The sequence below is a fragment of the Trichosurus vulpecula genome, chromosome 3, assembly GCF_011100635.1.
Source record: "Trichosurus vulpecula isolate mTriVul1 chromosome 3, mTriVul1.pri, whole genome shotgun sequence".
NCBI classification, from domain to species: domain Eukaryota; kingdom Metazoa; phylum Chordata; class Mammalia; order Diprotodontia; family Phalangeridae; genus Trichosurus; species Trichosurus vulpecula.
Genome location: NC_050575.1, coordinates 432,030,037 through 432,042,669, shown reverse-complemented (window position 1 = coordinate 432,042,669; position 12,633 = coordinate 432,030,037). Strand labels below are relative to the sequence as shown.

Genomic DNA, 12,633 nt, shown 5'->3' with positions numbered 1-12,633 from the left:
GCTAACTGGTCTAGCTGGACTGGATGCCCAGTTGGTCCACAAGATGCCCACACTGTGTTAGTCAATCACTATCTGAGATGGCAAAGCATTTCCATAAGAGGCGTCCTGGGTGGCATGGAGTGTGCCTTAGATGCTCATGAAGGAAAGGCAAGGCAGGAAAGAGAGAAGAACCAGCTATCATTACCCTGGTACAGGCGGCTTCAGGGCAAACCATCACACAGGTACTGTCAAAGTCTCAAGATTCATGCAAATGTTTTATTGTTAAAGGACGGACCACATTGTCATAGAATACAGAAAGAGAAAAAAGGACCTCAAGAATTAAAGGGGTGATGGGGTCGGGGAGCTTCCCAGAGGAGCAGCAAGGCTTGAAGGTGTCGGGAAGGGGAGGGGCTGTGCATCTCCAAAAGGCCCCTACTGTGCTCACCCACCCCTCCCCCAGTTCTACGCCACCACATACTGTGACTGTTTGCTGGATACGGGGCCCTCTAAAGCAGTCCGGGACTTTGTCCAAAGCTCTTCTCCGGGGCTAGAGCCTCAGTTGGAGGGACTTGGATTTTACAGAGAGCTTCTATTTATCGAGCGCTTTATTGCAAAATGCTTTACATGTTATTTTATTCGATCCCCACAACAACCCTGTGAGGTAGGTGCTATTATGATCACCCCCATCCTACAGATGAGAAAACTGAGACGGTCAGAGGTTAAGCCAGCTTGCCCGGTGTTACACAGGGAGTGTCTGAGGTAGGATTTGAACCTGGGTCTTTCTGATTTTGGGCCCATTGCTCTGATCACTATAATAGCAAGGTGTCAGGGGTAGACGCGCATGCCAGGTAAGGACAATAAATACACGTGTACGTAAACACACGTGTATATATATATACATGTACACGCGTGTGCATGCACGCCACATACATGTACTGTGTATAGATACATACCAGATATGCTCTATGCACATGCAATAGACACATTATACATGGTATATAGACTGTATTTTAAATGTATACTATGTAGTAGGTATTTGTGTGCAGTATACGTGTGTGTGTGTGTGTGTGTGTGTGTGTATGAAACAAATGCAAAGGAGTCTCAATGCAGAGACGTTGCCAACAACTCGCAGGGTGGAGAGAAGGGGGAATTTCCACTCCTTTTGGAGATGGCGCCCGAGCTGCGTCATTGAGGGAGCCAGGGACTGCCTAGGGCAGAGATGAGGAAGGAGCGCTTTCCAGGCAGGGAATGGGCTAACAGGGAGCAGGTCAGTGTGAATGGAGCGGGGATATGTGAACAGGAGAAACGAGAGGGGAAAGCTTTAAATGCCAGGCTGAGGAGTCCGTATTCTGTGCTCGAGGCAATGGGGGATGGGTCGATTTCTTTTTCAGTGCTTGAGGGACTTTGGTCAGGTTCCCTCATGTAAAGATCCATCTGTTGAAGAGCCTAGAATGCCGCCATAAGAGTGTAACAGAATTACAGCGTTCACATTAGAAAGGGCCTGAGAGATGGTCTAGTTCAACATTCTCGTTTTACAGACGAGAAAAAAGAGAGAGAAGAATTGAAGTACAGAGGGTATGTAGCAGAATTGGGATGAGTTCAGGCATTCCGAGATCAAGCCTAGTTAGATCTTGGTCCTCATTACTTGCTTTTCCTTTGGGTTGACCACTGTCCGCTGGGACTCCTCTTTTAAGGTGCAAAAATCTGTGGAAGTACCTTTGCCACCAAAGATCCCATGATATTTGTTGAGTGAATAGAGTGGGTGGGTCTTGCCCCACTCACTGTGAGCGCTTTCTGGTGCTAGGGTAGGGAAAGGGAGCATGGGCAAAGGAGAGAAGGCTGGAGGAAGGAGGCACAGGAGACAGATTTGGGGATGTGCCCTTCCTTCTCTCAAGGGTTAGGTCTTGCCTACAGAAGATGGAGCGAGGGGGAGGAGAGGGGTGACCCCAGGCAGCCAGCAGCTCTACAGGGAAATCTTGCAGATCCATTGATGGTTAAAGTTACAGTTCTCATCATTCCAAGACCTCAGGTCTCCAGGTAACACATGGACACAATCTTCTGTTAATCCCTTTCCTTGATCCCAGTTGTCTGGCTGATTGGCCCTCCAGAACCTAGGAACAAAGGAGGGCTCTATCCCAGGAAGGAAAGGCTAAGTTGGATTGGCCCTGGTCTCCCTATAGTCTGAGGTCTTCCAGAACAAGGTGCTTAAATAAGAAAGACCCAGAATCCCCCGGGGACGTGTCTGGGAGCTAAGGAGGGACGAGCTTCCAGGCAAATGCTGACCATAGATGAGAAATCCTGGGGCTGAATCCCCTGCACCCGAGGATTTGGCTTAGACTCCTCTGTCCTCCTATGATCTGTACACCAATAGTCCCTTTCTCAATGAGCTCCACCTCACCTTCTTTCTACCATTTTGGCCTAATTGAATAGATAGGGTTTTAAGGAGCTCTAAAGTTGGAGACACACTTTATCAACATTATCTCCCTTGAGCCTCACAACCACTTTGTAAAGCAGGTGCCCCCCTCCCGGGCCTGTTAGAAGGCTTAAATGAGATACTTGTAAAATCCATAGCGCAGCGCCTAGCACATAGTAGGTGGGCCCTCAGGTGGTGCCAGACCTTGGAGTTCCAGTTTGACCTTAGACATTTGTACTTGCTTGTGACTGTGGACAAGTCGCTTAGTTCCTGTTTGCCTCAGTTTCCTTATCTATAAAAAGAGAATAATAATGGCCCCTCCTTTCCAGGGCTGCTGTGAGGGTCAGATGAGATCATAATGATACAGTGCCTGGTGCACAGTAGGTGTTATATGAATATCACTGCTCATTATGTTAATAATTTCCTTAGATCAATTTTTACAAATAAGTGACCTCTAACAGAGATTTTACGTGATCTACAGGGGTCACACAGCTAGTGAGTGTCTGGAGGATGATTTGAACTCAGATTGTTGGACTCCAAGGTCGGAAGCTATAAGATGCGCCATCTAGCTGCCTTGTTTTAAGAGCAGGGTCTTTACTGCCTGTGATGCCCGGGTGTCTGCTCCATTCAGGCGCTATCTGACGGAAGCTTCCACACCCTCAAGTTTCCTTTCTCACACAGTCAGCTATCACTGGCCCTCCCAGCTTCTAGGCTTCTGTGGGTGCCCAGAGCCTTCTTTCCAATGCCCTGGCTCCATTTTCTCTCTTGGTTTTCCTGATGTTTATGCTTGGGAAAAGGGAAAGATGGGAGTGGTACACCCACATGTGAGACCCATATACATACACTACGTACTCTCTGTCTCTGTCTCTGCCTCTCTCCTGGAGCTGGTACAGAAGAAGCATCAGGAATTGATGATGTTTTGGGCTTACCGTGCATTCTTAGATGGGTTATAGGGGTTCCCATCCACCCAGTGCCAGGTACCCTCACTGCCCTTGTCTGTCAGGCCAATCCAGTATGGAGTTGTAATTGTTCGGGAAAAAAATGCCTGCAGAGGAAAATAAGCATGCAAATAGTTTATACATTTCCTGCAGAAAGTCAGGGGCCCCCCAGATACCTATGGGCGGACCCAAGTGAGAGCTACGTTTCGTGACTGGGTAATCCAAGATATCATGGATTGGCCCTGGCAAATGATTGGGGAGATTCTTAGGGAATCAGTTGACTAACAAGTAGTTAGTGGAATCTTAAAGCTGAGAGATCTTCTCATCCATCCTACCACCTGGGGAAGAAATTCTCTCTTCAGTGTCTGGGGAAGGTGGTCATCCAGGTAAGAGCCCTGGGCTTATGTGGGAGATAGTTTGTGGCCACTTTTCTAAGCAGTCCACTAGGATGTTCTTTATATTGCTTTGCATCCTGCCTGCCTGTACCTTTAACCCATTTGTTTTATTTCTGCCTTTGGGAACAACACAGAGAAAAGCCTTGTCTCCTCTTCTACCTCCAAAGTCACCCTCTTTACTGCCCTGGCCCCATCTTTTGTTCTGCAGGCTAAGCATCCCAGGCTCTTCCTTCATTTCTTACACGAGGTTGCCTTCATCCTCCTGTGCATCTGGGTGGTAGAACAGAAAACCACTGAATTTAAATCGAGAGACTTTCATTCAGATCTTGAGTCTGACCTAGTCGGCCCAAACTAGTGTCCTGGTGTACATCCAAGTCCCTGCAGAGGGAGTGGGCCCTACAGCCTAGTGAGCAGCATCTGAAGGTCTGAAGGAGAATAGAGAACCCACGCTGTCCACAGCCCTGAAATCCTTCGCCTCGGAGGTGTGAACCTCTCCTCCTCACACACGCTCCCCATGGGTGTGATTTTCTACTTGCAGCCTCTAGGTGCAAACACTCTCCCAGCAGATACTGGGTGCGTTTGTGAGAGAGCGGCCCCTAGCTCTATTGGCATTACATCTTGTGGTCACTTTTCGTGCTCAGCCATTTCTGTAAATGTTTTGTTGTCGTTGCTGTTATCATTCAGCCACTTCCAGCCATTTGGGACCCTGTTTGGGGTTTTCTTGGTAAAGATCCTGGAGGGGTTTGCCATACCCTTCTCCAGGTCATTTGAGGGATGAGGAAACTGAGGCAAACAGGGTGAAGTGACTTGCCCAGGGTCACACAGCTGGTAAAGTGTCTGAAGCCAGATTTGACCTCAGGTTTTCCTGATTCCAGGCTCAGCACTCTATCTGCTGTGCCACCTTTACAGCTAACACTAATTCTGACACTGGTCATCTACTGAAGTGGAAGAGTTATGGTTTTAGGAGTGAGACCTACAGAGTACTTTGAGTTTGAGGTAGCCAGCCGGACAGCTACCCTGGGAATCGTAGTACGAGTGGGGCTGCCCTTTTTGAACCCCACATATGAGTTTCCTAGAACGCTTGAGTCCAGATGAGCCCTTTAGCTGGCAGATTCCTGGGTCTAGGAGAGTGCTGACCTCACAGTCATTTGATAACTGGTAATTATCTCTTGTTATCGTGTTTGTTGCTGTTGTTTTAAATTTGTTTGTTGATTCTATGTCAGGGTTAAAAATGCTACAAAGAGAATTTAACCACATCTGTCCGTTTCTATGGAGGGTTACCAATCGTGTGATTAAGGTGCCTTAGACAATTCAAAGAAGAAGGTGGGGTTTGGTCAGTAAGTAGGGGCTCAGAGCCGATTTTTAACTGAGTGAATCCATAAAGCCAGCATCCTTTGATCACAGTCAGTCTGAGGGATACATATCTGCTGACTGTCTTGAGAACTACAGAGAGCAAGGAACTTACTCAACACCTTTACTTATCAGGACACACCCAAACTGCCAGGATAAATACAGAATGCTCCGGGACATAGAACCCAGATGCCCTTTTGAAGAACAGGATTGGGTAAGTGGCTGCCAAAGCCACCTGGGATTCGGATGGGATTGTCATGACTGTGCTAGCGTTTTGTGCTGGTAAATGTTGAACAATGGGCTCTCTGAAAAAAAAAGTATTTATGACATTTCAGAATCTACTCTGCATTTTAATGTTTTCCCATTACTTTCTTAAATCTAAGCAATCAACTAAACAATAAATCAAGCCCTGATCTGTAGTGTTTGCCAATTTCTGAGGTGTAAATGCTTACACTGAAAATTTAACATTCAGCTCCATGAACGTGTACAAGTTGACTGGCATGCCCCTGAATGTAAGCTCTTTGAGGTCAACAACTGCTTTGTTTCTGTTTTTGTATCCCTAGCACCCAGCACAATGCAATTCTTGTTTAATTGAACTAAAATAAGTGCCTGGTCTGGTCAGTCCTATGGCCAAATTAGCCCACACCAGCCACCTCACGGACTTCCAGCCAGTGAAGAAGAGATCTCTCTTGCCTCAGTGCTGTTGGTGACCCACAGTAAGAACATGTGCTTGCCTAGTTGAGGTTGAGGCTGACTCTTAAGTCTTTAGCTGCTGCTTCTATTTATTTCTTTTTTTGAGCCCAGGTCAGTGAAAAAGAATCCTGAGATCTGGATGGTTCCAACCCTTTGAATAACCTTGTGGCTTAGAGGGGGGGCCCACTGCTCAGTGGAAGCTGCTTTTCATAACTGCACTGTAGAATATAGAGAGTCCAGGCCAGCGAGTCTGATCTTGGTTCTTGGCAACATTCCAGAAGGTTTAGGTAAAGGGATGGTTAGTGAGTTAGTTAAAGGAAGTCAAGATTTGGCAAGGTTTCATCTTGTATATCAGTGGGTTTGGGCTGTAGTTGACTGGTGGTACTTATCGCTACCCTGCTCCATTCATCTTGGGAGATTTAATCAGCTATATCCTATTAAAAATTAGTTCACGTTTCTAGTCAAGGGGAAATCTGATGACCCCTTGGATCTATGTGATCCCCTCCTCTGTTGCTTTATGGAGTTTATATCAGACAAAAAATTAAGAGTACAATCCCAGTAACTCAGAGCCCCCAGTTATAATATGCAGACGTAGCTTTGTCTCTGTACTTTAATTTACATTTGTCTGTAGCGAACCTCTGGTCTCATCATTTTCTACTCAGCAGCTCTCCTCTGAACTTCATCAAGCTTTTTGAGATTTCATCATCCTGGAGGATCACATCAACCCTGAGATCCACAGCTCCTCAATCCCCCCTGCCCCTGGAGTCCTTCCTTCTCTCTGATCGAGAGCGTGGAGAGTGAACAGTGGAGAGCTCCTTCCAGATCCTCCATATGAGGAGGACTCCCAGGGCAGCCACCTCATACTTTCCAGCTTGGCAGAAGGACTTCATCATGCCCTTAGACAGGTATCCTCCCTTCTCCTCTTTTTCAGCTTCTTTTTATTTGTTATCTTCCCTCATGAGAGAGTGAGCTCCTCGAAGGCAAGACTATTTTTTGCCTAAAGTGTCCCAGCACTTAGGACAATGCTTGGCACACAGAAGGTGGTCAATAAAAGACTGCTCTCTTTACATTCTGGGCAAAAATCAAGATATAGGAAATGTTTAGTAAAAGAAGCAAGCAGAAAATGTTAGTGTCTGTAATTGGACAGGAATGAGCAAGAAAGGTCGAGGAAAGAATAGACTGTCTTTGGAATGTCTTTTAGTTCTGAAAGAGCTCAGTATAACCAGTAATTTCAGTCTGAATTTTCTGTTCCTACAAGTCTGTAGGGGGCCAGTTACCCTCCTTGATCTCTTCTTTCTCTCTTGCAGCTCAGCCCTTTCATTTCCTCCCTTCAATCAGTCCTTTTAATTTCTCTTGTTACTGGTTTTTTTATGTCGCTGAGTCTTTCCTTCTTATTAATTCTTGGTTGTGCTGGGAAGGCCGTCCTTCACTGCTACTAGTGTTTGACACTTCAGGTCTCCACTCTTTCCTCTCAGTGTGTCTCAAAAACAGTATGTGCCTCTTTAAGAACTCCTGGGGGTGTGAACCCAATCTGCCTTCTAGCTCAAAGACCTCAGTTGCTCCCAAATCGTTTTCAGGGCTAAGAGGGGAATAATCATCCTTCTGAATTAGAAATCCTAGGATACCAGTGAATTCTCAAACTATCTACCTTGTTGGAAAAAACCAAACAGATCATGCCAGACTACCTTTCCTTTTTTTGACAGGTTTATTATCCAGAATGAATTAAAAAACCCATTTATTAAGCACTTTCTAATCTTAGACACAATGCTAAACAGTAGAGATACAGATAAAAGTCCCTGCCCTCAAGTAGTTTGTATTCTAATAGAAGAGGACAACACCAATAAAGGGCATGGTGGCCAAGGAAAGGTGATTGGAATCATAAAGCAAATGATTGGCATGCCTTTTGTGGAATGGTAGCATTGAGCTGCTTACCATTCTTTGAGTTAGAGTTAAGGAAAGGGTGGTGGTATCTGACTGGCAACATTGCATGAAAGTGTCCAAGAAGTGGCATGGTAGACCTGAGACTGGACCAGATAAAGAGAAAGTTCACTGATCCCAGGGGTGGGACCTTTTCTTCCCAATGGAGGTGGAGGCTGGGGCTCAGGCAGTATGCCATGGAGATGGCCTGGAGGTGGTAGATTGGCTGGTAGAACAGGGGAGGGCTTTGGGGATAATTGACCTAGACTTTTAACAAAGCTTCCCATGTTACTTGATGGACAATATGGAGGGATGAGAGCTAAATGATAATATCATTGAATTGTATTGGAAGTGGCTGAATGACAAGACTCAAAGAATAGTCATTAATGGTTTAATTTTTAACTTGGAGGAAGATGTCTAGTGGAGTACTTCAGGGATCTATGTGCGATTTTATACCATTTATCAGTTTTATCAGTGACTTGGATAGAGATGACATGCTTATCAAATTTGCAGATGACTCAAAACTGGGAGGAATAGAATCAATTTTCAAAAAACTCTTGATGGGGCTAGAACATTGGGCCAAATCTAATTACACAAAATTTAACAGAGGTAAATGTCAAGTCTTACTGTGTGTTCAAAAAATCAGCTATATAACTATGGGCAAGTGTGGCTAGAGAGCAGATCACTGGAAAAAGATCTGAGGGTTCTGGTAGACTGCAAACTCAGTGAGTCAACAGTATGACTCAACAGTGGAAAAACAGATGCAATCTTGGATGCTTTAAGGAAGGCATAATGTCCAGGTTTAGCATCATCTCATTGCATAGCATCCGGGTCAGACACCAAGACTGCATTGTATTTAGTTCTGGGCACCACAATTTAGGAAGGACATTAATGTATAGTTGTAGAATGCCCAACCAGGATGGCGAGGAGCCTTGGGTTCATGTCATATTATGACTGGTTGGAGTTGCTGAGGGTGTTTTGTCTGAAAAAGACATTTATAGATGGAACTATGACTGCTGCCTTGCCATGATAATGGAATATGCATTCCTCTTAAAACTGGCAAAGCGCTCTCCATACACTGACCCCTTTGGGCTGCCCAGCAACCCTGCAGAGTAGATGCTATGCCTATGATTGTTTCCATTTTTCAGGTGAGGCAATTGATGTTCAGAGAGTTTAAGGGATATTCTCGTGGTCACAGAGCTAGTAAGTGTCAGGAATGAGATTGGAAAATGGGTTAGATTTGTTCTGGTTGGGCCCAACAGGTGGAATGGAGGAAACCAGGAAGTGGCAGAGGGGTGGATTTAGGTTTGATGTCAAGAAAAACCTCCTAACAAGAAGAATTATCCCAAAGTAGGAGGAGGTAGTGGGTTTTCTATTACAGGGCTTGGGGTGGGGGAGGGGTTGACTTCGAGCGAGGCCTGGATGACCATTTGTCAGTGGCCAAGAGAGGATTCTTATCGAGATATCGGTTGGACTTCTAGATGACTTCTTTTCAGTCATCCGTGTTTACAACCACAGAGTAATCCTTTATCTCTCACCCTCTTATTCTAATTCATTCTCCGAGTCTTGCTTCTACTTTTCCCAACATCTCTTGAATTTATTCCCTTCTCTTTGCTCAAATGACCATCCTCCTCATTCAGGCCCTTATCACTTCTCATCTGGACTACTGCAGAATCTTTCTAATTGGCTTCCCATCCTCGAGTCCCTTGCTTCTCCAAGCCATCCTTCGCAAAGCAGCTGGATTTCTAAAATACACATCTGGCTAAGTCGCTCCCCTGCTCAGTAAACCCCGACGGCTCCTTTATTACATCTAGGACCAAATATAGACTCCTCTGCTTGGTGCACAAAGCCCTGAACAGCCTGGCTCCAACCTACATCTCCAGGATGATCAGATATCACTTCCCTTCACACACTTTGTGGCTTGGCCATATGTGTCTCCTTAACTGGTTTTGATCCAGCACAATCTATCTCATCTCCATGTCTTTGGACAGATTATCTCCCATGGCTGAGATTTATTCTCTCAATTCCATGAATCCGCTTTCCCTTGAAGCTCAGCTCCAATGCCGGTCACTTCCTAATCCTCCAAGATACCTCCAGGGTCTCCTGCACACAGCAGCACTGTTGCATTATATTCATTTTGTATAGACTCCTGGGGATGCAAATATGTTGCTCTCTCAATAGGATGTGGCCTCCTAAAGGGCAGGGAGTTTTTCCTTTTTTGTTTTGATTTTTGTCCTGATGCTGGACTTCAATGACTCAGGGAGAAAGAGTGAGCCTGAGGACTTTGTGCTATTCTGACTCACTTAAAGCCAATTCAATTTATCGGTCCTCTTTGAAAATGAAGGACGAACAACAACAGCCCTTGTATCCCCAGAGCTTATCCCTTACAGTCTGATGTTATATAAATAATTCAAGTCACTATATCAGTCTGTTTATCCCCAAGACAGTCTGGTGAAGCCTCTGGACTCTTCCTCAGAATAATGTTTGTCAATCCACGAAATAAAATACATAGGACTGCAAAGGAAACCGATTCTATTGAAATACAGTGGTAGTCACTAACATCTGGCACATTTTAAAGGTTTCAAAGCACTTTACAAATATCATCTCATTTGATTCTCATAACAACCCTGGGAGGGAAGTGCTATGATTATCCCCATTTTACAGGTGAGGCAACTAAACTTGAGAGCGGTAAAGTCAATTGTCCAGGTTCACACAGCTAGAAAGTGTCTGAGGAGGTATTTGAACAACCGGGTCAGGCTCCCTAGGATAAGAAACCCCATCATAAAGACCATTGTTGTCCAAGTGTGAGCTCGATTCAACCCCCCTTTGAGGTTCTGTGGTTCTCCAGGACCAGGGCTGGACTCTGTTCCATACCTTCGAGGGACTGAGGGGATTAGGATGAGTGGTTAATTGTGGGAGTTGAGTGAACCTCACTGACTCCATCTTGTGACTCAGTTCTGGAGTTAGCTCAGTTCCCTTTCTTTTTTCAGTTCCCTTTCTATTCAATTATGAGTCTAGTGAAAATCTGTCTTGTGAGAAAAGTTTATTCACTTGTGGGAATTGGGAGCAAACCGTGTTGTACTGTTTGAACCTAGCCCTGCATGGCTGGGAAACTGTACCGCCTCTACCTGCTGCTTAGCAATCCTTCACCAAAGACCTTGGGATGCTGACCAGAAACCTGGTCAGATCCAAAGACTGAGGCGAGGAATTTTCCCACCATTGTGCAGCTCAAGTAAGTCACATGTCTTATTTGAACGATCAATGTTTCCATCTTCCTTTGATTTTTTACAGGCATGTGGGGGAAGTGGGACACCTTTTTTACTGAATTCAGGAAAGATTGCACCTGTTTACTCTCCCCCTTCCAACTTTAGGGAGACTACCTAGTGCTGCATTGTTTTCTTTTAATTAATTGGCTTTCTTTGATTGTTTTTGATGCATAAAAGTCTGTCTCCCCCTGTATTCGGGGTCCAGTCCTAAGCTGAGGAAGGGGCCTGGTCCTGATTTCTTGGACAATTGGCACACATTGCTTTATAATGGTTGGAGGATCAAACCTTTGTTACCTCAGTCATTTAATCTTTCACCCTCCACACTTGGAATCCCCCCATTTCCTTTATTGGGACTTCAGTGTGAAAGAAGACTTTACTCCCATCTCCCCCTTCTCCTCCTCTTTCCCTGCCATGGCCTTTTATTTGTATTGTGTGTGTGTGTATGCACTTGTGCATGTGTGTGTGTACATGTGTGTGCATGTGTATGTGCACACATTTGTGTGTGTGTGTGTGTGTGTGTGTGTGTGTGTGTGCCTGCATGCATGTGTATCACAGACCTGTTCTTCCTGAGAGGTCACTGAGGTCAGGTTGGAGTTCTTCGACACACAGGACTGCTGAGCTTCTGCCCAGGACTTTTTTTCACTGGAAAAATAGTAGATATTCCCATCATGCAGCTTCCAGCCTTCAGGCACGAGTGTGAAGACCACCCCTGGATAGTCGGGGAGAGACAACATGTGAATAGGAGGTAGATCCCTCCAGCCCTGCCAGGGCTTTCTTTGGCAGGCTAGTGAAGCCTGTGGATTTCTTTTCAGGATAATGTCTTTAAACACACAAGGCTACAAAGGAAACTAATTATGTTGAAATACACCCATCAAATTTTTAAGTTCTCAGGTTCCATGTTACAAACCTCTGTGAGATGATGGATGGGAGGGGCTGAGAGGAAGGATGCCTGTGAGACTAACAGAAGTTCTCCTTTCTTCCTCAGTCTCCTCTGTGTGCAGGGGTCACCTATAGAGCTTTGGGAATTCTTGCACGCTTGAGTGAGACCCATGTGTCTCCAGAGGTGGTATGACTCTGGGAGATGTGCAAGGGGAAGGGTATAACCATAGAAGCCAAATGGGACTTGGGAACCCAAGAGTCTTATACAGATTTTGAGATCTCAGAGACAGACAATAAGAGCCCCTGAGGAGAAGAAGATTGGACACTTGTGGCTGGCTTTTGGGACAATGTCAGTGGCAGCTCCAAGCTCTCGGACCAGAGGGCACATCGGACTGAACCCTTCCCAGTTTGAGCCAGGGTTCAGTGCCACATATATTGTGGCCAATCAAACCCTGGCTGGACAGCAGCTGCCTGGGGGCATCTGAACCAGTTTTCTGAATGTCCTTCCCTGAAGAGCCAACATCCCAAGGGAAAACCTAGGAAATATGGGGATTTATAAAAAAAAAATGGCAATGGGGACTCACAGTGGTCAAGAAAAATCAGCACTGGTCACAAATGGGAAAGACAACAGAAGTCCAAATAGACCTGCCAGATGGCCCCTTAGCTGGGGGGGGGGGGAGTTGGGTAATCCCGAGAAAGACACACAAATGGACAGACAAGTAGGAGGCAGGGAGCTGGAGGCAGGGAGCTGGATCTTTTGTCAGAGAACCTAATGTTTTTGGCAAGTCGATGAAGGTGGGTCA

General features: G+C 45.6%; 1 protein-coding gene across 3 annotated transcripts in view; it reads right to left on the bottom strand.

Moving 5' to 3' along the window:
• Positions 1 to 241: 241 nt before the first annotated feature.
• LOC118844892 (C-type lectin domain family 4 member F-like) overlaps positions 242 to 12,633 on the bottom strand; it is a 31,375-nt gene continuing 18,983 nt past the window's right edge. For all 3 annotated transcript variants that reach the window (XM_036752903.1, XM_036752904.1, XM_036752905.1), the window contains exons 4-6: positions 11,509 to 11,660; positions 3,322 to 3,437; positions 242 to 2,090 (exon numbers count right to left, since the gene is read on the bottom strand). In XM_036752903.1, the coding sequence (XP_036608798.1) occupies positions 1,943 to 2,090; positions 3,322 to 3,437; positions 11,509 to 11,660 (416 nt within the window). In that variant the 3' untranslated portion in view covers positions 242 to 1,942. The remainder of the gene's footprint in view (positions 2,091 to 3,321; positions 3,438 to 11,508; positions 11,661 to 12,633) is intronic.